The sequence below is a fragment of the Diaphorina citri genome, unplaced genomic scaffold, assembly GCF_000475195.1.
Source record: "Diaphorina citri unplaced genomic scaffold, Diaci psyllid genome assembly version 1.1 scaffold576, whole genome shotgun sequence".
Classification (NCBI taxonomy): domain Eukaryota; kingdom Metazoa; phylum Arthropoda; class Insecta; order Hemiptera; family Psyllidae; genus Diaphorina; species Diaphorina citri.
Window position 1 is genome coordinate 78823 of NW_007378010.1, and position 24651 is coordinate 103473.

At 36.6% G+C, this 24651-nt stretch overlaps 1 protein-coding gene across 1 annotated transcript; it reads left to right on the forward strand.

The window, feature by feature from the left end:
• Positions 1 to 387: 387 nt before the first annotated feature.
• LOC103510235 (cell wall protein DAN4-like) lies at positions 388 to 23758 on the forward strand. Its single transcript, XM_008474882.2, has 4 exons — positions 388 to 418; positions 2031 to 2102; positions 6878 to 6961; positions 18936 to 23758. The coding sequence occupies exons 1-4, from the start codon at positions 388 to 390 to the stop codon at positions 23756 to 23758; spliced, it is 5010 nt and encodes a 1669-aa protein (XP_008473104.2).
• The last annotated feature ends 893 nt before the right edge of the window (positions 23759 to 24651 follow it).

The following is a 24651-nucleotide window of genomic DNA, read 5'->3' on the forward strand; positions in this document are numbered from 1 at the left end:
AAGAAACAGATAGAACTATTATAATAAAATAAAACTAAAATAATTATCGAGGAATAATTATTTAATTAAGAATCTTCATTAATTAAAATTAAAAATTTAAAAGACAATGGCAGCCATTTTTATTATTATTATTTTAAGAAAAGATAAATAGGGTAAATATTATTTTTTTCGAGAAAGCCAGCCTTTTTTCGAGTATTTAGATAGGAAAATCCATCTATTCGACCTCCTCCAAAAGTTCCCGTGTACTCATTTCAACTTTCCTTCCTCCTCCGTCTAGCTATCGGATGTACGGACCATTACGAGTGTCCCGGAGACCAGGCGTGTATTTCATCCCAATGTCAGAACCCGTGCCAGGTCGCCAATCCGTGCCACAACCAGGAGTGCCATATGTGGATAGACCAACCTGTGTGTCTGCAAAGTGAGTAGCTCAGCTCCACTTCTTTGTATATTTGTAATGTGCACAAGGGGATTTTTTTAAAAGTATAGTTATATGGGTTTACTATATCCAGGATTTTGTCGAGAGGGGTGAGATCGGAAGAGGGCCTGCCCGCTGAACTGCTCTTCCGATCTAGTGATGGACCGGGGGGGGGGTGCTCCACATTTTCGGAGTCTCGCCTATAGTAAAGATTCTTGATTCTTGCTGAGCTACAGAAAATTGATAATAACTCAAGATCGGTTTACATTTCGGGTAAATCCTCTCTTATCGCACATCTAGAACATATTGGGAATATTCCTACCAAATTTCAGCCTCCTAGGTGTTTGCGTTCTCGAGATAGAGCGATCAGGGAGTTATTGAGTGAGTGCCGTGAGTGTATGAATGAGTGAATAGATCTCGCTTCATAGATGCTTCCAATGCTCGAACATAACCTTAACAAAGGCAGCTGTACCATTGTAAAAACAAGCAGGGTCCGTCCCTCCGGGAATTTTTTAGCCCGTAGTGATTAGAGAAAATCAGTACCTATGTACCTACCTAATAATTTGTTTAATATTCAGTTTATTATTATTCTTGATTTGATTTTTTGAATTTACTTTTATGTAATGATTTAAAATCAAGACTAGAGCTGTGAGGAGCAATCATCGGGAAGGCGTGCACCAAGGATCAACGTTGGGACCCTCAAACTCCGCCGTCCATAAAAGCTTTCAGTGATCATGATACCTGTTCATATCCAGCCTTGGGAAGTTCCAACCAGCCGTCCACCGTTGTTGAGTTCCGAAACGGTAAATTGCCTCCCTCTATATTTAAGACCTGGACTCTTGCTGCAAGGAATGTGTACAAAAATCTACTCTCTACAATCTATTTGCATCTCTTGGATCGGTTCTCCACAGTCCACTCTACCTGTCTTTGGAACTTGGATGTGAACAAAACCCTTGGTTTTCTGGACAAAATTTGCACCACCATTTTCGTGATCTCGGTAAAAAGACCTTTAATTTGATATATAGGTCGACCAGGTTTGGATAAGTCCTTCTATGGGGACAGACTGACTGACGGGCCTCCCTCTCTATTTAAGACCTGGACTCTTGCTGCAAGGAATGTGTACAAAATTCTACTCTCTACAATCTATTTGCATCTCTTGGATCGGTTCTCCACAGTCCACTCTACCTGTCTTTGGAACTTGGATGTGAACAAAACCTTCGGAACGCTCTTGACTCTTCTTTTCTTTTTTGTGATCTCGTTGCATTTCTCTTTGGGCACATTTTGTCTTCCCTTCTTGAGTATCTGTTTTCTTGAGTGCATTTCGTGCGAAACGAAAGCACTTTCTTGAGTTTATTTGCAATACAGGGTTAGAAAAACCCTAATAAAAGCCGTCATAATGTCTGCGAACAGGGACATATTTTTGGTTCTGTGTCTATTAAGCGGACCTTTTCAGCCGTACCTCTCAGGTCTACCTTATATAGTGTGTGTGTGTTCATCAGATACCAGGTAGTCCTGACAGGCGGACCTGATCAGGTGTATTTGTCAGGTCTACGTAATAGTGAGTAGCTGGCCTTATGTAATTAATAAATGTGCATTTGTTTTCCTCCATTTTCAGTTTGTGAATGCCAGAAGAATAGTGATTGCGGGTTCAATCAGATTTGTGACGGCTGCAATTGCAATCCTCAATGTAAGTCCTCAGCATTATCTATTTGTAACTAATCTATTTGTAACCAAGTACCTAGTAAATCCCAAGTCCTTTTTTGTAAATATTTGTCTTACCTTAACTACATAAATGTCTCTGATCAAATCAACATTATCTATTCGGAACTAAGTAGTAAGTCTTTGGTCAGATAAGTCAGATTAAACATATTACTGTGATTGTGAAATCAGGCATTATAAATTCTAAGTATAGGTAAATACTGTAAATAGAACAGAAACAAACAAAATTACTCTGAAAAGTCCCTTTACTTCCGTAGTCTCGGACTCAACAGATCCAGTACATAACTCAGTTATAGGTGAATATAAGGTCAACCACTCGCTATCAGACCTGATAGGCGGATCTGATCAGGTGTACTTGGTAATGAGTGGCTGCCCTAATCTCAGTAACTCAGTTATTGTGACCAGGAACTACTCAAAAGCTAGAAGAATATGACTTATATGACTCATAAGCTCCAGAAAAACATGATAGAAGATCTAGGCAAGATAATCTAGGTAAACTAATTACAGGTATAGGTTAGATTTCTAGATGATTGAGCCATATGATGATATCAGTGGCAGATATTACGCGGATCTGTCCAGTCAGGCGTAACACTCCTAAACATACACAATGCACACCAGATAAATCTAAAACTAATAACAACTATAGTTAGTATTAGAACTAATAACTAAACTATAGTTAGTTAGGATTAGAAGTATTAGAACTAATAGCTAAAACTATTGCTAATAAACTAATCTATAACTATTATTGGCATTAGTATTATCTCAACCAAACTATAGAGCTACAGTCAAACATGAACTGGAGAAGTTTGACAGAGAGAACTTCAAAGCTGTGTCCACACATAGTCGACGCCGTCAATTGATCAACCAGATCAATTCGTTCGATGGTCAATCGACCAGGTGAATCTATGTTGTCGAGGCAGTGTACGGTCTCAGTCGACGTCGCTCGACGGCGTCGATGTGGACACAGCTTAAGCTGCCACACACGCTCTGACTGTCTGACAGACCTAGGTCTGCCCGCCCGGGGCGAACTTTATCCTAAACAGATCAGGTTTGTTCTCGGAACGGCTGGCTTTCTCCTATCCTGTCTCTTCGCTTTTGGAAGGATAAGGCTCCAGCAGTTACAGTTCCCTCTATCAAACCTTTAAAAAACTACAAATATAATGAGTACCTCTCTTGCGTTATTAGTTATCCAGGTTTGACTGTATGAGTTTCAATCAAACTATATAGGTATACATAAATGGTACCAATCGAATGGCACTAATCCCGCTGTTCTGTAAGCTGAACCAAATCAGTAAACCCCGTGGTGACAAAATATGGATTAATGATGAGTTTGATACCACCTACTTGTGTTACGTCATCAGTAATAAGGTGCAATTAGCCAAACAAACTATCTAGAAGGAAAAATCAACTTCCTTTCACTGGAATGGTTAGGAAGTAGGGAAATCCTGGTGGTTGGTCCAGTGGTAAAGTGCGCTAGGCCATCCAGAAATACCTGGGTCCTGGGTTCGATTCTCACCAAATTATTTGGCAACCAAAGCTACTTTTAATAGCAAATGAAATGTAGGTAAGTATACTTGATTAAGATAAGCACCCTCTTTTGTCAAGTTTGGGGAAGTATCTCCCCACTTCAACTCCAGCGCTCGTAGAGTAAACATCTCTCTCGCGATTTTGGTCTGATGATGAGAATCTGAGTATTCTCGAAAGCTCACCAAATATTACCACCAGTTGTATGTCGAATCTCAATTGTCTTTTAAATTTTTAATTTTAATTAATGAAGATTCTTAATTAAATAATTATTCCTCGATAATTATTTTAGTTTTATCTCCCTGTAGTTAGAGATAGAAAGTATAATACCTAATACTGCCGTCGAAAGCATCAGGTAAAGATAGTTTTACCCTGACAAGAGATGCACTTTTAAATTAAAATTACCTATATGCTAAATGAAATTTATTTTTTAAAATTAAATCAATTTGCGCCCCCAAATTTTTTGTTCCACACAATATCTTTGCAAATATTTTACAGTATTACTCTATGACCTTGAATAACCTCTAGTTTCAATAGACCAAATACAAATAAAATCATCTGTCCAAGAAGAAAAAAAAGTAAAAATCAACCATACATTCAAGCATAATCTGTTGTCTTCACATATTTCGCAATCCCACACGAGTTTCATAACCACACTGACGTGGTCGACTTTAAAACGCACCCACTCGAACCAACTTGGAATGCCCAAATTTGTACAACTCGATCCAACTCGATCCGTGTGGGGAGGGCGCTTGGCAAAGTTGACCTCAGAAGATAGTCAGCAGATAGTCGGAGGTTATGACTATAAACAGTGGGTGTCCTGAGATTTGCCAGATGACTAATCGATGAGATTCTATCTATCACTATCTTACCTACATGTATTATGAGTATGAGGTACCAGGTACACATATGATTATGTACCTAATGCCTCATATGAGTTATGTCAGTTAAGTCCATATGTTATGTTATAGGTACACTATTATCATTTACATTTAATGGCTCAATTTAATATGCTATGTACACTAAAAGTGCCTTCGTCATAATTATGTAAATAGGTACACTAGTACATATGTACTTATTCATAAATTAACTCGGCTTCATACCATCCACGTGCTGGGGGCTGTTTCGGGGTGCACTCAGGATTTACGGCCCAGATCAGGGCTGCTATGGATGTGTCATACTTAGCAATAGCAGCCCTCTGCTATTTATCCTGAAAAAAAAATCTGACAAATTTGCTAGTCACATTTCCCAAATGTTGACGTTACAACAACCAAATAATATGAAGTTAGCTATGCAAGGTTTTCCAAGGATTTCATGATGTAATATTACGCCATAACTTTTCAAATTTGTAAAGTTTTTCATGAGACATGGGCCAGATCTCAAATCCAAATGTAGAGACATATTTTCCACACATATTATACTCTTGGATATTTAAAAATACCCTGTCGGGCACAATATTCATAAAGATAGGAAGAAAGATCTCTATCTTATCTTTATGATGAATGCAACCTGCAATGATCTCTCTCTCTCTCTCTTCTATTTTTCTACTATTTTCTTTATTTCTCTATTGATTATTCTAGAACGTCATTTTAGAATGTTATCCATTTCTGACAATTTCCTCTGATTTGTTTATCTCTGCCTCTGTTTATGACTCTCCCATTTTTTCTTGGTACCTTTTGGTCTCTACCTCTAAAGAATTTCGTTCTATCCATCCCCTTGTCTATAGTTTTTTCTACCAGCAGTTCTGCCTATCTCTTTGTGATGTCCGACAATATTCTCCAATATTGTGCGCCTCTCTGGGTTTGGTCCTCGCATTGTGAAGAATGCCTTTATCCACAGTATTATCTATTATCCCTCGAATGTGAACTTTGCGTCCATCTTTTATGTCTTTCTTATTCCTATTGTTTTAATTGTTTATCCTAGTGCACGTTATCCTCCATGCATACATTTCCAAGAATGCTCTATTTGCTCCTTTTCCCTTGTTCTATTTCTCTTGATTCTTCAAATAGGAATCTCTGCCCAACTTGTGTACCATGGGAAAAATCAAAATGTAAAAGTGCCTTCGTCATATGTAAATAGGTACACTAGTACATATGTACTTATTCATAAATTAACTCGGCTTCATACCATCCACGTGCTGGGGGCTGTTTCGGGGTGCACTCAGGATTTACGGCCCAGATCAGGGCAGCTATGGATGTGCCATACTTAGCAATAGCAGCCCTCTGCTATTTATCCTGAAAAAAATCTGACAACTTTGCTAGTCACATTTCGCAAAATGTTGACGTCACAACAACCAAATAATATGTAGTTAGGTATGCAAGGTTTTCCAAGGGTTTTCATGATGTAATATTACGCCATAACTTTTCCAAATTGTAAAGTTTTTCTTGAGACATGGGCCAGATCTCAAATCCAAAGGTAGAGACATATTTTCCACACATATTATACTCTTGGATATTTAAAAATACCCTGTCGGGCACAATATTCATAAAGATAGGAAGAAAGACCAAGAAAGATTGATTGCAAAGGAAGCACTTAGTAGTGCTGTGATATCTACAAAAGTTGTGTAAAGGCTCTGCTTTAACACAAATTCACGACGATATTTATAAAGATAATAATCTCAATATCATTATAATATTGACAATCATGATGTTTAATGTCAGGAAAAGTGATCACTGGATCTGTTGAGTAACTGATTTGGCTAATTGTTTTTCAGAGAAATATGAACGACCTTGCTGTGGTTGGTAAACAATTAAACATTGCATTCGACGAGAATGGTTCTTGTGGTTTTTGGGTAGAAAATATTGCTTATTGGTTTTGTCTCGGTAGGTACTCTTGGTGTCTCTTTCAAGATTCAGGATTCTTTTTCAATAATAATAAATCATTAGATATATTATTAAATATTGTTTTGCGTTTGAATGTTACTACAGTATTTACCTAGGTAGATACATAAGTTTCCGTTCTCTTCTCTTGGTGTCTCTTTCAAGATTCAGGATTCTTTTTCAATAATAATTAATCATTAGATATATTATTAAATATTGTTTTGCGTTTGAATGTTACTACAGTATTTACCTAGGTAGATACATAAGTTTCCGTTCTCTTTCAAAAATCTCCCCCGATGTTGTTTATTTTTCCCCGGCCAAGATCCACTTCACATCAAATTTCATTTCCTCTTGACCAAATTTTAATTAATTAAATCTCTTTTCCACTTCTCTTCCGTAGATGTAACGCCATTACCAGTGCCAGGCTGTGAACATTGTCCTCCCGGAATTTCCTGCGACCCCAGCACAGGAGCCTGTGCCAAAGGTAAGTCATGCACAACCTTACCCCAAATTTACCCTACGACACTGATGCATTTCAAGTTTCAGGTTCTTGTAGCTATTGTGTCCTTGGTGTGAATGAAGTTGGCCAAATTTCGACTTTTGACTACTTTTTAAGTAGTCCCTCCATCCACCCCTGGTGGACGATTGAAAGGGGGTACCTGCCGGCTTTCGCCTCAATCCCCCGTTTGACTACTATAAAAAGAGTCAACATTTCACATTTTTTTCACAAGAGTTAAAATATCCGAATTTTCCCAAATTTTGACTTACTTACCTGCCTGGTGTATTTCATGGGACTGACTACTATAAAAAGAGTTAACATTTCACATTTTTTTCACAAGAGTTAAAATATCCGAATTTTCCCAAATTTTGACTTACTTACCTGCCTGGTGTATTTCATGGGACCCTTGCTAGTTACAAACTAAGCAGTCTAAAAATTCGAAATGTCTGTTTTTGTTTCAAATTGATGTTTCCCCGGAGACAAAATAGTGCTCTAAAAAGGGAGGAAAAAATATATGCTTCAACATAGAGAACAAAATAATGTTTCAGAAATGGAGAGTTGAAAAGTCGAAATTTGGGCCAATTTGTTCACGAAGGGTATACCCACTTTTGGCGAAACAATTCATAGAAAAATCCGACATACACATGAAATTTGAAATAATTACTTATTAAGCCCAGATCAAATACTTACGTAACATATTCTTCATTGGAAGTTGAAACAGCTTCTTATTGGAGACAAAATAGTGCTCTAGAAATGGAGGAAAAAATATATGCTTCAACATAGAGAACAAAATAATGTTTCAGAAATGGAGAGTTGAAAAGTCGAAATTTGGGCCAATTTGTTCACGAAGGGTATACCCACTTTTAGCGAAACAATTCATAGAAAAATCCGACATTGGTACACATGAAATTTGAAATAATTACTTATTAAGCCCAGATCAAATACTTACGTAACATATTCTTCATTGGAAGTTGAAACAGCTTCTTCAAACATACATACATTTACATTTTCCTGTAATTGACATGGAATCCCGTGAATCACGTACCGAGGCGATAACTGCTTTAGACGATGAATTAACACAGCTAACTGTACAATTCTTTATTTAAATTACGAAGACCAAAATGGGAAGCTGATTCTGCGTAGGTATTTTACATTTTCCTGTAATTGACATGGAATTCCGTGAATCACGTACCGAGGCGATAACTGTTTTAGACGATGAATTAACACAGCTAACTGTACAATTCTTTATTTAAATTACGAAGACCAAAATGGGAAGCTGATTCTGCGTAGGTATTTGTTCTCTGATCTAATCCTCTTAGACTTAGATTATACAACATACAACTCACAAATAGATCTGAAAACAAATTAAGGTAACTCTTCTTGCATTGGTATATCTGAGGAAAACCAATATGATGTACCCGTGTATGATGGACAGAAGTGAATACATTGGAATTTGTGATGATGTAACAACCAGACGATTTTTGATCAATTGCTATCGCGGATTGTTTTTAGCCCGAATTAACGTAATAAATGGGACATCCATTGATAAACGTATAGTAACGTGACGAATAGCTGTTTTTACGTATGCTTATTTTCGGCAGCTATTTTTTTATGTACTTACCTGATGCTTATTTTCTGATGCTTATTTTAGGCAATAATTGTAATCAATAGGCTTTGCTAAGACCAAAGTAGTCCTTCAGTCATCTGTCTGTATGAACCATGCAAAACTTTTTTTCATGTCCAGTATTTAAATGAATTGTTTCGCTAAAAATAGTAAAATATATGTACTTACCTGATGCTTATTTTAGGCAATAATTGTAATCAATAGGCTTTGCTAAGACCAAATTAGCCCTTCAGTCATCTGTCTGTATGAACCATGCAAAACTTTTTTTCATGTCCAGTATTTAAATGAATTGTTTCGCTAAAAATAGTAAAATAGCATTTCGCCCAATACATTCCTAATCAGTGTAAGCTTGTAATCCCAATTTTTGACATCCACTCCAAATTTTCCTTGTGTCACTTTTGAAATAACGCTGTTTGTTTCAAAGTCTTCTCCTTATTGTGTAATCCTCTCTCCATATCCCCTCTGAATTCGTTTGTGATTTAGGATTCATGATTTTTATTCGACAAAATTATACTAATCACGTGTTAAAGATTGTTTTCATTTCACCCAATACATTCCTAATCAGTGTAAGCTTGTAATCCCAATTTTTGACATCTACTCCAAATTTTCCTTGTGTCACTTTTGAAATAACACTGTTTGTTTCAAAGTCTTCTCCTTATTGTGTAATCCTCGCTCCATATCCCCTCTGAATTCGTTTGTGATTTAGGATTCATGATTTTTATTCGACAAAATTATACTAATCACGTGTTAAAGATTGTTTGTTACCCCTCTTCTCTCTCGTTGTCTATTGCTCTTTCTTCTACTTTTCTATCTCTATTGACGTTTACCTGGACAAAATTCTTTGGACTCGACTTTTTTTGACTTTGACAAATACTTTGACTCTGAAAACGACAACCTCAAATCCTCATCGGAGCCTTCTCTCGTTGTCTATTGCTCTTTCTTCTACTTTTCTATCTCTATTGACGTTTACGTGGACAAAATTCTTTGGACTCGACTTTTTTTGACTTTGACAAATACTTTGACTCTGAAAACGACAACCTCAAATCCTCATCGGAGCCTGCTCGGCTGGTGTTCGGGAGGATATCCGGATACTTGGAATGTTCATCTGATGGAGATGTGAACAACCATTGGTCAGCCTCTTGTGTGGAGCAATCATCGGGAAGGCGTGCACCAAGGATCAACGTTGGGACCCTCAAACTCCGCCGTCCATAAAAGCTTTCAGTGATCATGATAAAATCTTTTGACGATACAACGACTCCAAAGGAATATGAAACTAATAAATCCAGTACAAAAATTGATGAAACTACTGGTGGTAATGTTGATCTGTTTACGTTCACAGTCCAGAATTTTGTAGACGATAAAACCACCACAGAACTACCAACTACTTCGCAAAAGTACCTCCAGATCTTTCCTGACATAGCATCACGTAGAGATGATTCAGAGATAGAAACTGCCACGATATTGTCAACCACTCTTGATTCTTTGTTGGAAGCACCTAAAAACGCGACTGAAACTACAACACAAATGACAACAGTAGAAACTACAACGCAAGTCACAACAACAGAATCTATTCAAACAACAGTCTCTGAAGAAATTCCACCAGAACTAAAGTCTCTACCAACTGTAAAACCGGTAAAAGTTAAACAAGAAGGAACTACACCACCTGAATATTGGGAAGATATTACCGAAACTACAACACAAGTTCCAACAACAGAACCTATTAGCACAACAGTATCTGAAGAAATTCTACCCGGAATGAAATCTGTACCAACTGTAAAACCAATCAAAATCAAGGAAGAAAAAACTACACCACCTGAATATTGAGAACTACACCACCTGAGTATTGGGAAGATATTACCGAAACTACAACACAAGTTTCAACGACAGAACCTATTAGCACAACAATCGCTGAAGAAATTCTACCCGGAATGAAATCTGTACCAACTGTAAAACCAATCAAAATCAAGGAAGAAAAAACTACACCACCTGAATATTGGGAAGATATGACTGAATCTACAACACAAGTCACGACAACAGAACCTATTAGCACAACAGTCTCTGAAGAACTTCTACCAGAACTGAAATATCTACCAACTGTAAAACCGGTAAAAGTTCAACAAGAAGGAACAACTACACCAGAATATTGGGAAGATATAACCGAATCTACAACACAATTGCCAACAGAACCTATTCAAACAACAGTCTCTGAAGAACTTTTACCTGAACTGAAATCTCTACCGACTCTAAAACCGGTTAAAATCAAGGTAGAATTAACTACACCACCGGAATATTGGGAAGATATTACCGAAACTACAACACAAGCTCCAACGAAAGAACCTATTAGCACAACTGTATCCGAAGAAATTCTACCTGAAATGAAATCTTCACCAACTGTAAAACCAATCAAAGCCAAGGAAGAAATAACAACACCACCAGAATTTTGGGAAGATATTACCGAAACTACAACACAAGCTCCAACGAAAGAACCTATTAGCACAACTGTATCCGAAGAAATTCTACCTGAAATGAAATCTTCACCAACTGTAAAACCAATCAAAGCCAAGGAAGAAATAACAACACCACCAGAATTTTGGGAAGATATTACCGAAACTACAACACAATTTACGACAGAACCTATTCAAACCACAGTCTCTGAAGAACTTTTACCTGAAATGAAATCTCTACCGACTGTAAAACCAATCAAAGCCAAGGAAGAAGTAACAATAACACCAGAATATTGGGAAGATATTACCGAAAGTACAACACAATTTACGACAGAACCTGTTCAAACAACAGTCTCTGAAGAAATTTTACCTGAAATGAAATCTCTACCAACTGTAAAACCAATCAAGGTCAAGGAAGAAATAACAACACCACCAGAATATTGGGAAGATATCACTGAAACTACAACACAAGCTCCAACGAAAGAACCTATTAGCACAACAACAGTCTCTGAAGAACTTTTACCAGAACTGAAATCTCTACCTGCTGTAAAACCAATTAAAATCAAGGAAGAAATAACAACACCATCAGAATATTGGGAAGATATTACTGAATCTACAACACAATTGTCAACAACCGAATCTATTCAAACCACAGTCTCCGAAGAACTTTTACCTGAACTGAAATCTTTACCAACTGTAAAACCGGTTGAAATCAAGGAGGAAATAACAACACCACCAGAATATTGGGAAGATATTATCGAAACTACAACAGAAATTCCAATGACAGAATCTGTTAGTACAATTGTCTCTGAAGAACTTTTACCGGAAATGAAATCTGTACCAACTGTAAAACCAATCGAAATGGAAAAAGAAAGGACTACAACACCTGAATATTGGAAAGACACAACTGAATTTACAACGATTTCAACAACAGAAACTGCTCAAACTACAGTGTATAAAGAAATATCACCTGAAGTAAAGGCTCTACCAACTGTAAAGCCAATAGAGACTACCACAGGAGATAAAAATGTTTCAGTTGACATGGAAGTTACAACCTATCCCACTACAGTAAGCCTAGAAACTACGGTACCTGATATAACTAAACCCGGGTTAGAAGTAGCACCAACACAGAAGACAATCCCCAATAGAGAGGAAACCTCAACGGAAGAATACGAGAAACAAACTACCACAGACAACTCATATGAAATTTACACAAGCGACTATCCTGGATCAGATTATGCTATTAAAATGAAAAACTTTTCAGATTCGTTGATAGGTCAAACATTAGGCACAGAAAAGCCGACGGTATTTTCTGAAACCACACAGACCACTACAATCTCAGATTCAAGAACTACCATTCAAAGTGAGGTGGACATTAGTCAAACTAGTGAAAGACCAACGACTGTCCCTCCTTGGACTGAAGATCAAATCACTACAACCGAGGCTGGAAAAATAACAACGCAATCTATTGATCTTGAAAGTAGTCAAACAACAATCACTGATGCTCAAACCACTAAAGAGGTTGATAAAACGGTGCAAACTACCACTGAAAGAACAACCCAGAGTCCTATCACAACGTTACAAACGCCTTCCTTTGAGGGCAGAATTGAGCCAAATGATATGACCACTGTGACGAAAGAACCTGTGGACCAAACAATTTTTGAAACTCCTGAGGCTCAAACAACCCCTCTAACAAGTATTAGTGAAACTCTAACCACACAGATTTCTCTAGAAGAGCCTGTAACAACTGTTGTCACTTCGTCGAAGATTCTGACTACGGAAAGGTCCACAACACAGGATCTAACGCAGGGTTAGAAGAAAACCACATTTTACAGTTATAAATGAAATTCGGTAACATCCTTTAGTACCAAGGTAGCTTTCAAGTACTAAGCCCTCTAGTAGTCTAGTACCTCTTGAGACAGGGTTAGAAGAAAACCACATTATACAGTTATAAATGAAATTCGGTAACATCCTTTAGTACCAAGGTAGCTTTCAAGTACTAAGCCCTCTAGTAGTCTAGTACCTCTCAAGTTTTCTTCTAGCCTATTGCAACCCAACCTCTTTTCGTTGTCCTTGTTCTCTTGTATCGTGCATTATTATCTTTCGGCATTTCTCTCACTACAACTTCAAAGGTTTGTGTCTTGGTTCTTTCAGTTCTTCGACTTCTCCGGTTCTTGTACTGTCTTGACCTTTATCTTTCCTCTTTCTACAAAGTTGAGGTGATGCTCTGGGAATTCTACATTCTTATCTACTCTGTCTCTCCACTTTATATCTACACCTACCTCCATATATTCACCCCTTTTTTTCATTTTCACCAAAAGATCATTTTTGGTGGTCTTGTTACTTTGTTTTAAGTAGGGCTACTCACTCTATTTCAAAACGACCTTAAAACCCGTCGGTTCTTGTACTGTCTTGACCTTTATCTTTCCTCTTTCTACAAATTTGAGGTGATGCTCTGGGAATTCTACATTCTTCATCTACTCTGTCTCTCCACTTTATATCTACACCTACTACTTACCTCCATATATTCACCCCTTTTTTTTTATTTTCACCAAAAGATCATTTTTGGTGGTCTTGTTACTTTGTTTTAAGTAGGGCTACTCACTCTATTTCAAAACGACCTTAAAACCCGAACATCCTGATGCGACCACTCAGTATAAGGACATCATCAGTATATCCCAGTTTACAACACAAATTTACGAACAAATGTGTGAAAATGTGTCCTGCTCGGATTTGGACAGTTGGACACACTGTACATTTACAAATAACTTACCCCACAATGTGTTCTACTCTGTACATAACATACTGTAGAAAACTTACCTATTCAAAAAGCATTCTTGGAAATGTATGCATGGAGGATAACGTGCACTAGGATAACCAATTAAAACAATAGGAATAAGAGAGACATAAAAGATGGACGCAAAGTTCACATTCGAGAGATAATAGATAATACTGTGGATAGAGGCATTCTTCACAATGCAAGGACCAAACCCAGAGAGGGGCACAATATTGGAGAATATTGTCGGACATCACAAAGAGATAGGCATAACTGCTGGTAGAGAAAACTATAGACAAGGGGATGGATGGATAGAACGAAATTCTTTAGAGGTAGAGACCAAAAGGTACCAAGAAAAAATGGGAGAGTCATAAACAGAAGCAGAGATAAACAAATCAGAGGAAATTGTCAGAAATGGATAACATTCTAAAATGACGTTCTAGAATAATCAATAGAGAAATAAAGAAAATAGTAGAAAAATAGAAGAGAGAGAGAGAGATCATTGCAGGTTGCATTCATCATAAAGATAAGATAGAGATAGATAGGTAACATTCACAATAATGGGAGAAATATGGCCAGAATAGAACTGGCAAAAGTGTCCAAATCGGACAAAAAAGAAGACAGTAAAAGTAGAAAGATCCTTTGGAAAGAGATGAGAATTTTTAAAATAAAACACACGGTAGTTGGTAGATATTTGAATAGGTAAGTTTTCTACAGTATGTTATGTACAGAGTAGAACACATTGTGGGGTAAGTTATTTGTAAATGTACAGTGTGTCCAAACAATTTACAAGTCTATACAAAAAATAGTTGGTCAAAAGTTACGATTGGTCAGGCAAAATCCACTTTACATGGATGCCAAAAATGTCGACATATTTAAGGATGTGCGACAAATTGCAGGCGAGAAAATACAGATGAGAAGAATATTAATGTTAAATTATTATTTTAAAGAATGTCAAAAAATTGTATTTTTGTTAGTATCTATGATGCAGGATTGTAATTAAGGATAGACAAACATGAAGTTTTTGTTAGGGAAAATTGTGTACAACCCTAATGAACAATTGAAATTATTAATTTAATCCGAAACGTTATTTTAAAAATGGCGATTATTTTTTCAGATTCAAAATAAAGAGAATTCAATAATTAATCAAATTTCAATTGTTCATTAGGGTTGTACACAATTTTCCCTAACAAAAACTTCATGTTTGTCTATCCTTAATTACAATCCTGCATCATAGATACTAACAAAAATACAATTTTTTGACATTCTTTAAAATAATAATTTAACATTAATATTCTTCTCATCTGTATTTTCTCGCCTGCAATTTGTCGCACATCCTTAAATATGTCGACATTTTTGGCATCCATGTAAAGTGGATTTTGCCTGACCAATCGTAACTTTTGACCAACTATTTTTTGTATAGACTTGTAAATTGTTTGGACACACTGTACATTTACAAATAACTTACCCCACAATGTGTTCTACTCTGTACATAACATACTGTAGAAAACTTACCTATTCAAATATCTACCAACTACCGTGTGTTTTATTTTAAAAATTCTCATCTCTTTCCAAAGGATCTTTCTACTTTTACTGTCTTCTTTTTTGTCCGATTTGGACACTTTTGCCAGTTCTATTCTGGCCATATTTCTCCCATTATTGTGAATGTTACCTATCTATCTCTATCTTATGTGTTTTCTTTTAAAAATTCTCATCTCTTTCCAAAGGATCTTTCTACTTTTACTGTCTTCTTTTTTTGTCCGATTTGGACACTTTTGCCAGTTCTATTCTGGCCATATTTCTCCCATTATTGTGAATGTTACCTATCTATCTCTATCTTATCTTTATGATGAATGCAACCTGCAATGATCTCTCTCTCTCTCTTCTATTTTTCTACTATTTTCTTTATTTCTCTATTGATTATTCTAGAACGTCATTTTAGAATGTTATCCATTTCTGACAATTTCCTCTGATTTGTTTATCTCTGCCTCTGTTTATGACTCTCCCATTTTTTCTTGGTACCTTTTGGTCTCTACCTCTAAAGAATTTCGTTCTATCCATCCCCTTGTCTATAGTTTTTTCTACCAGCAGTTCTGCCTATCTCTTTGTGATGTCCGACAATATTCTCCAATATTGTGCCCCTCTCTGGGTTTGGTCCTTGCATTGTGAAGAATGCCTCTATCCACAGTATTATCTATTATCTCTCGAATGTGAACTTTGCGTCCATCTTTTATGTCTCTCTTATTCCTATTGTTTTAATTGGTTATCCTAGTGCACGTTATCCTCCATGCATACATTTCCAAGAATGCTTTATTTGCTCCTTTTCCCTTGTTCTATTTCTCTTGATTCTTCAAATAGGAATCTCTGCCCAACTTGTGTACCATGGGAAAAATCAAAATTAACATTATTGACAGTGTTCTTGCTGGAATGATTTTGTTTGACAAGTATCCTTGAAATTCAAAGGACTGACGGAGTTAATTTTGGTTTTTCTCTTGGTATAATTTTGTATATTTTTGTAATATAATTGTGTATTTTGTATAATAATTACCTATTCTTTCTACAGGTTTTATATCGTGTCTATATTAGAAAAATCAAAATTAACATTATTGACAGTGTTCTTGCTGGAATGATTTTGTTTGACAAGTATCCTTGACATTCAAAGGAATTTGTACTTAATATTTCACTACTTCTGACGGAGTTAATTTTGGTTTTTCTCTTGGTACTCGTATGATTTTGTATATTTTTGTAATATAATTGTGTATTTTGTATAATAATTACCTATTCTTTCTACAGGTTTTATATCGTGTCTATATTAGAATATGTGTAGATACTTTTATAGGACAATATCTAGTTTAGGTGTGAATATTCAATACAAGTTTAAGTTTCTTACTTAGGTCAGTTAGTTCCTAGGTGTATGGAAATCCATCCATACGATTAACAAGATACTCATACCCCTCACAAGTAGCATGGACATGGATTTCTATCGAGTGGCGTAGTTTGACGATTCGGTGGTTGCGCTACCGTTGACCAAACGTTAACACTGCGCCACCGCTGGAATAATAGTTGGCATGGACATTAACATGTTGTAAACCGTACGAACCGTTTCATGAGAACAAGCGATGTATTTGGTGAATGGGGAAACTAAACCTGTACGGAAACAGGCGATTTGGGATTTTAATAAACGAAGAGTAATAATGGTGTAAGAGTAGTTTTGGGGAAGAATTGGTCTGGTCGGTTTGCAGAAAGTAAATTTTCGAGAAATCCATGTTGGTTTTTAGTGCATTGTCATTTTTATTTATAAAGAAGGGCTTAAACCAAAAACGAGTATTTTGGCCCTTGGTATTTTTAGTAAAAAGCTCACTGTAGTCAAACCTGTTTTAAGAACAGGTGCAAAACTGTACAAAAACAGAACAAAACCTATCATAGTTTTAAGTAGAGTATGAGTTTTTATTACTGATGTTTTAAATTTTTAGTTATTGCATGAAAAGTGTCCATTCTTTTGGTGAAAACGTGTTGGCGTTTGGGTTTATTTTATCACCCCTAAATGTAAGACCCATTTCACCATTAGATTTTTCATAGATACTTTTTGAGTCTTGTCCACCCATTTGGAACTGCGGTCAGGTAAGTCCCTCGTATGAAATTATTTGCTCCTAGTGCTACATTGTCGATTAGGGTTTAGAGAATGTCTTCCATAGGTGTCTGTCCATTTCATTTTGAAATTCCTCACGTTATCTGAGGCGCCAGGGGATTAGGTTGGTTACCCTTGCGGTATCTTACAACTGACATTTGGGTTGTTACTCCATTCATGACTTTTACATCTTATCTTGTTACCACATTGATACACAATTTTGTAATGCTTTCAAAGGTGAGAGATAACCCTGATTAAAACTTCAGGGTTTACTGGATACATAGTTCTTCCTGTGCTTTTGATAGCATTGTTTTTGTGTATCGATGTTGCATGGATAAGATTTGAAATTGTTTGGTAGTACATGGTCTTTTATTTCTCTTCTGATACGACTGTCTACTATTTCATTATAAACATCCTATACTTTGTCATACTTTCTACTTCACTGAATGATGACTTCATCCATTTTGTTCCCTATCTTATTTCTAAGTTCCACATCCTTATCATTTCCTTCAAATCCTTCTCCCACAATATCTATTTCATTACTAATTTCAACTTTATGGTGGCATGCTTCAGAATCTTTTATTCGGTGTTTGGATGTTCTTCTTTTTACAGTTCTTTTTACATTATCTTTTTCTTCAGCATGTTTCTGTGTCTGTTAACCAACATCTCACGCTCATTTCATTTCATACGCACTTCAAGATAGGTTTAACTTTTATTGAGAGGTCATCTTTGAATGTCCTACCAAGTTTAGGTCTAAATAGGTATTTATTAAAATTTAACAAAACGTGTGTTTAGATTTGTCAGGTTTAACAAAATTCTTTGAAATTAGGTAATAATTTGCTCTTTTCTCTTCTAAAAACAAATAGAAGCTTTTCTAACTTTTCATGGAGATTGAAAAGAAATTTGTGAAGTTTGTTGAACTTTTCAACTTTTAACATTGTGTGTAGTCTTCTATTTGTTTTGTTCTTGTTAATATTGACGGTATTTACTTTCTTACTAATGCACCTGATTTCTTATGCGTTTGCACTTTCTACCTCTTTACCTTGAATAAATTCTTCAACACCAAATGCCATATTTCCAGAGGTGGAAAGTAAAGTATCTCCTAAAACCTTCTTAAATGGCACTTGTCCATAATTTGTTGGTTTTGTTGAATTTATTGTAGTCTAATGATTTGTATAATAATCGGTTTTTAATACTCTGTGTACAGTTTAATCATATTACTAACTTGAAGCTTTTGTCTTTCTCCTATCTCTACTTGTATTTCCTCCTCCTGCTCATAATTTGTTGGTTTTGTTGAATTTATTGTAGTCTCATGATTTGTATAATAATCGTTTTTTTAATACTCTGTGTACAGTTTAATCATATTACTAACTTGAAGCTTTTGTCTTTCTCCTATCTCTACTTGTATTTCCTCCTCCTGCCGGATTTCTCTGTCCTTGAACACATCCTATTACCTCTTTCCTTGAATACTCTTGACAAATCAATAGATACCGGAGACAAAACTGATAATACAACGGAATACACGACAGAAACCTCTCTCGAAACAACTACCGCAATCGATTCCTTTACCGAAACCATTGAGACTGATAGCCCAACCGAAAAACCAAATGAGAAGACTGAATTTCTAGATTTAAGTAACTTAAGAACCGAACCCGCTTTTGATTTGGAAAGCACTACCATAAGTACAGGAGAGCAAAAAGTATCTACTCTTCCATATGCTAAAGAAGAATATACTGATTCATATACTAAAACATCAGAGGAAAGTACTCAACAAGATTATAAAACAACTACAACAATTACTACAGAATCTGTTGAAACCACTACAAGAATTGATAAATTACCAGAGGAAAGTACTGAACGAGATTATAAAACTACTACAACAATTACTACAGAATCTGAATACAAAACGGAGATACTTTCCACAACAGTAGATATAGGTAGATCTGTTGAAACTACTACTAGAATTGATAAAATACCAGAGGAAAGTACTAAATTAGATGATGGAACTGCTACAACAATGACTACGGAATCTCAATACAAAACTGAGATACTATCAACAACATTAGATACTGAGAAATCTGTTGAAACTACTGAAAGAATTGCAACAGTATCCGAAGATGAAACGGAAACAATGTCAACAACATCAACTTCTGAATCAGCAGTCACTGAAACCACAACTGTAGAACAAAATATAAATTTAGGAATTGTATCAACAACTTTGACAACTCCAGAGTCAAGCACACAGGCTGGAGTTGAAGAAACAACTATATCTACGGATGGCACTTTTAAACAAACCACTGAAAGAGTTTCTGTAAGCACAATACCTGCTACTGAAACAACTGAGAAACAGCTAGAAAGCACAACATTGTCTTCAGAATATATTGCAGAAACAAGTATAACCTTTTCTACTGGAAGTTATGATCAGACTACTCAAACACCCATTGAAGAAATCACCGAAACAGACACCCTCTTGGATATTTCAAAGACAACTCCAGAATCAACAACTACATTGGCCTATGAGAAAACTACTACTCCAAGTAAGGTTGTGCAATCAGATTCTTATACTACAATCAAGGAAACAACTACAATAGCATCACAACCCAAGGTGACCACTTTAGAAACCACACAAAGCTCTGTGGAAGAAAACAAAACGCCATCAATAACAACCACTGAGAGCTTTCTTGAAATTTTCTCAACTGATGAGCCTTCCGCAAAGATTACAATACCTTCTGCTAATTTAGCCGAAGAATCATTAGGTACAACGGAAACTCCTACCTCAGTAAGCTTGCCTTTGGAAATTACCAAAAGTAATGAGCAATTAGACATTGAAACGACCAAAGCTAGTGAAACTGAAAGACCTTCTACCATTCTGATTGAAGCTCTACCCGAAACTTCTACAAAATCTTCAGACAATATTCCAACGAGTACATTTGCTTTGTCAGACAAAACACTGGGAGACACTGGAGATAATGTTTCAAAAGAATTTGATGAATTTCTATCTGGTTCAACAACCCCTATGATTGTTGAGAGACAAAGCACAATGCCGGGTGACGTTATTGATATTGATTCAACAACTGCTACCGGGAAAGTCAGAGGGGATTTTATGGAGACAACACCGTTTGTTACAAGTGGACCAAGTCTATATCTCGAGTCGGTAACTGAGACATTGTCACAAGAAGAGACTTTGACGACGAAATATGTTGACAAAGAAACCAGTACGACTCCTAGCACAAGTGAAGACGTTCTTTCAACGATTGGGGACAAAGAGAGTACAGCATCCACGGAAATTCTCGGCACAACTACGGAAAGATTGTTGCCAACCACAGAACATCCTGATGCGACCACTCAGTATAAGGACATCATCAGTATATCCCAGTTTACAACACAAATTTACGAACAAATGTGTGAAAATGTGTCCTGCTCGGATATAGCGTTCCCGAAGACGACCACTTTTCAACCTTTCTCTTGGGAAACGACATTTCCTTCTTCCACATATGGGACTACTTTACCAGAGATCGGTACTTTTAGTACAATTTCTCCTATTAGTACGACCATGGACATAAATGGACAAACTCTGAATATTGCTAGTGAAGACACTACTGTTGCTTATATCACGACGAAATCATTCAATGACGCGATGGAGACAACGGAATCTTTTGACGATACAACGACTCAAAAGGAATATGAAACTAATAAATCCAGTACAAAAATTGATGAAACTACTGGTGGTAATGGTGATCTGTTTACGTTCACAGTCCAGAATTTTTTAGACGATAAAACCACCACAGAACTACCAACTGCTTCGCAAAAGTACTTCCAGATCTTTCCTGACATAGCATCACGTAGAGATGATTCAGAGATAGAAACTACCACGATATTGTCAACCACTCTTGATTCTTTGATGGAAGCACCTGAAAACGCGACTCAAACTACAACACAAATGACAACAGTAGAAACTACAACGCAAGTCACAACAACAGAATTTATTCAAACAACAGTCTCTGAAGAAATTCCAGAATCTCAATACAAAACTGAGATACTTTCAACAACATTAGATACTGAGAAATCTGTTGAAACTACTGAAAGAATTGCAACAGTATCCGAAGATGAAACGGAAACAATGTCAACAACATCAACTTCTGAATCAGCAGTCACTGAAACCACAACTGTAGAACAAAATATAAATTTAGGAATTGTATCAACAACTTTGACAACTCCAGAGTCAAGCACACAGGCTGGAGTTGAAGGAACAACTATATCTACGGATGGCACTTTTAAACAAACCACTGAAAGAGTTTCTGTAAGCACAATCCCTGCTACTGAAACAACTGAGAAACAGCTAGAAACCACAACATTGTCTTCAGAATATATTGCAGAAACAAGTATAACCTTTTCTACTGGAAGTTATGATCAGACTACTCAAACACCCATTGAAGAAATCACCGAAACAGACACCCTCTTGGATATTTCAAAGACAACTCCAGAATCAACAACTACATTGGCCTATGAGAAAACTACTACTCCAAGTAAGGTTGTGCAATCAGATTCTTATACTACAATCAAGGAAACAACTACAATAGCATCACAACCCAAGGTGACCACTTTAGAAACCACACAAAGCTCTGTGGAAGAAAACAAAACGCCATCAATAACAACCACTGAGAGCTTTCTTGAAATTTTCTCAACTGATGAGCCTTCCGCAAAGATTACAATACCTTCTGCTAATTTAGCCGAAGAATCATTAGGTACAACGGAAACTCCTACCTCAGTAAGCTTGCCTTTGGAAATTACCAAAAGTAATGAGCAATTAGACATTGAAACGACCAAAGCTAGTGAAACTGAAAGACCTTCTACCATTCTGATTGAAGCTCTACCCGAAACTTCTACAAAATCTTCAGACGATATTCCAACGAGTACATTTGCTTTGTCAGACAAAACACTGGGAGACACTGGAGATAATGTTTCAAAAGAATTTGATGAATTTCTATCTGGTTCAACAACCCCTATGATTGTTGAGAGACAAAGCACAATGCCGGGTGACGTTATTGATATTGATTCAACAACTGCTACCGGGAAAGTCAGAGGGGATTTTATGGAGACAACACCGTTTGTTACAAGTGGACCAAGTCTATATCTCGAGTCGGTAACTGAGACATTGTCACAAGAAGAGACTTTGACGACGAAATATGTTGACAAAGAAACCAGTACGACTCCTAGCACAAGTGAAGACGTTCTTTCAACGATTGGGGACAAAGAGAGTACAGCATCCACGGAAATTCTCGGCACAACTACGGAAAGATTGTTGCCAACCACAGAACATCCTGATGCGACCACTCAGTATAAGGACATCATCAGTATATCCCAGTTTACAACACAAATTTACGAACAAATGTGTGAAAATGTGTCCTGCTCGGATATAGCGTTCCCGAAGACGACCACTTTTCAACCTTTCTCTTGGGAAACGACATTTCCTTCTTCCACATATGGGACTACTTTACCAGAGATCGGTACTTTTAGTACAATTTCTCCTATTAGTACGACCATGGACATAAATGGACAAACTCTGAATATTGCTAGTGAAGACACTACTGTTGCTTATATCACGACGAAATCATTCAATGACGCGATGGAGACAACGGAATCTTTTGACGATACAACGACTCAAAAGGAATATGAAACTAATAAATCCAGTACAAAAATTGATGAAACTACTGGTGGTAATGGTGATCTGTTTACGTTCACAGTCCAGAATTTTTTAGACGATAAAACCACCACAGAACTACCAACTGCTTCGCAAAAGTACTTCCAGATCTTTCCTGACATAGCATCACGTAGAGATGATTCAGAGATAGAAACTACCACGATATTGTCAACCACTCTTGATTCTTTGATGGAAGCACCTGAAAACGCGACTCAAACTACAACACAAATGACAACAGTAGAAACTACAACGCAAGTCACAACAACAGAATTTATTCAAACAACAGTCTCTGAAGAAATTCCACCAGAACTAAAGTCTCTACCAACTGTAAAACCGGTAAAAGTTAAACAAGAAGGAACTACACCACCTGAATATTGGGAAGATATTACCGAAACTACAACACAAGTTCCAACAACAGAACCTATTAGCACAACAGTATCTGAAGAAATTCTACCCGGAATGAAATCTGTACCAACTGTAAAACCAATCAAAATCAAGGAAGAAAAAACTACACCACCTGAATATTGGGAAGATATGACTGAATCTACAACACAAGTCACAAAGTTCAACAAGAAGGAACAACTACACCAGAATATTGGGAAGATATAAACGAATCTACAACACAATTGCCAACAGAACCTATTCAAACAACAGTCTCTGAAGAACTTTTACCTGAACTGAAATATCTACCAACTGTAAAACCGGTAAAAGTTCAACAAGAAGGAACAACTACACCAGAATATTGGGAAGATATAAACGAATCTACAACACAATTGCCAACAGAACCTATTCAAACAACAGTCTCTGAAGAACTTTTACCTGAACTGAAATATCTACCAACTGTAAAACCGGTTAAAATCAAGGTAGAATTAACTACACCACCGGAATATTGGGAAGATATCTCTGAAACTACAACACAAGCTCCAACTACAGAACCTATTAGCACAACTATATCCGAAGAACTTTTACCTGAAATGAAAGCTTTACCATCTGTAAAACCAATCAAAGCCAAGGAAGAAGTAACAACAACACGAGAATATTGGGTAGATATTACCGAAACCACAACACAATTTACGACAGAACCTGTTCAAACAACAGTCTCTGAAGAACTTTTACCTGAAATTAAATCTCTACTAACTGTAAAACCAATCAAGATCAAGGAAGAAATAACAACACCACCACCAGAATATTGGGAAGATATCACTGAAACTACAACACAATTTACGACAGAACCTGTTCAAACAACAGTCTCTGAAGAAATTTTACCTGAAATGAAATCTCTACCAACTGTAAAACCAATCAAGGTCAAGGAAGAAATAACAACACCACCAGAATATTGGGAAGATATCACTGAAACTACAACACAAGCTCCAACGAAAGAACCTATTAGCACAACTGTATCCGAAGAAATTCTACCTGAAATGAAATCTTCACCAACTGTAAAACCAATCAAAGCCAAGGAAGAAATAACAACACCACCAGAATTTTGGGAAGATATTACC

What these genes read in the sequence shown, in the direction of transcription:
- LOC103510235 (XM_008474882.2), top strand. Translation starts at nt 388, where the DNA reads ATGTGGATAGACCAACCTGTGTGTCTGCAAA. An exon ending in CCAACCTGTGTGTCTGCAAA is followed by an intron (nt 419 to 2,030) that starts GTGAGTAGCTCA and finishes CTCCATTTTCAG; the next exon opens with TTTGTGAATGCCAGAAGAAT. An exon ending in CACAGGAGCCTGTGCCAAAG is followed by an intron (nt 6,962 to 18,935) that starts GTAAGTCATGCA and finishes ACAAATCAATAG; the next exon opens with ATACCGGAGACAAAACTGAT.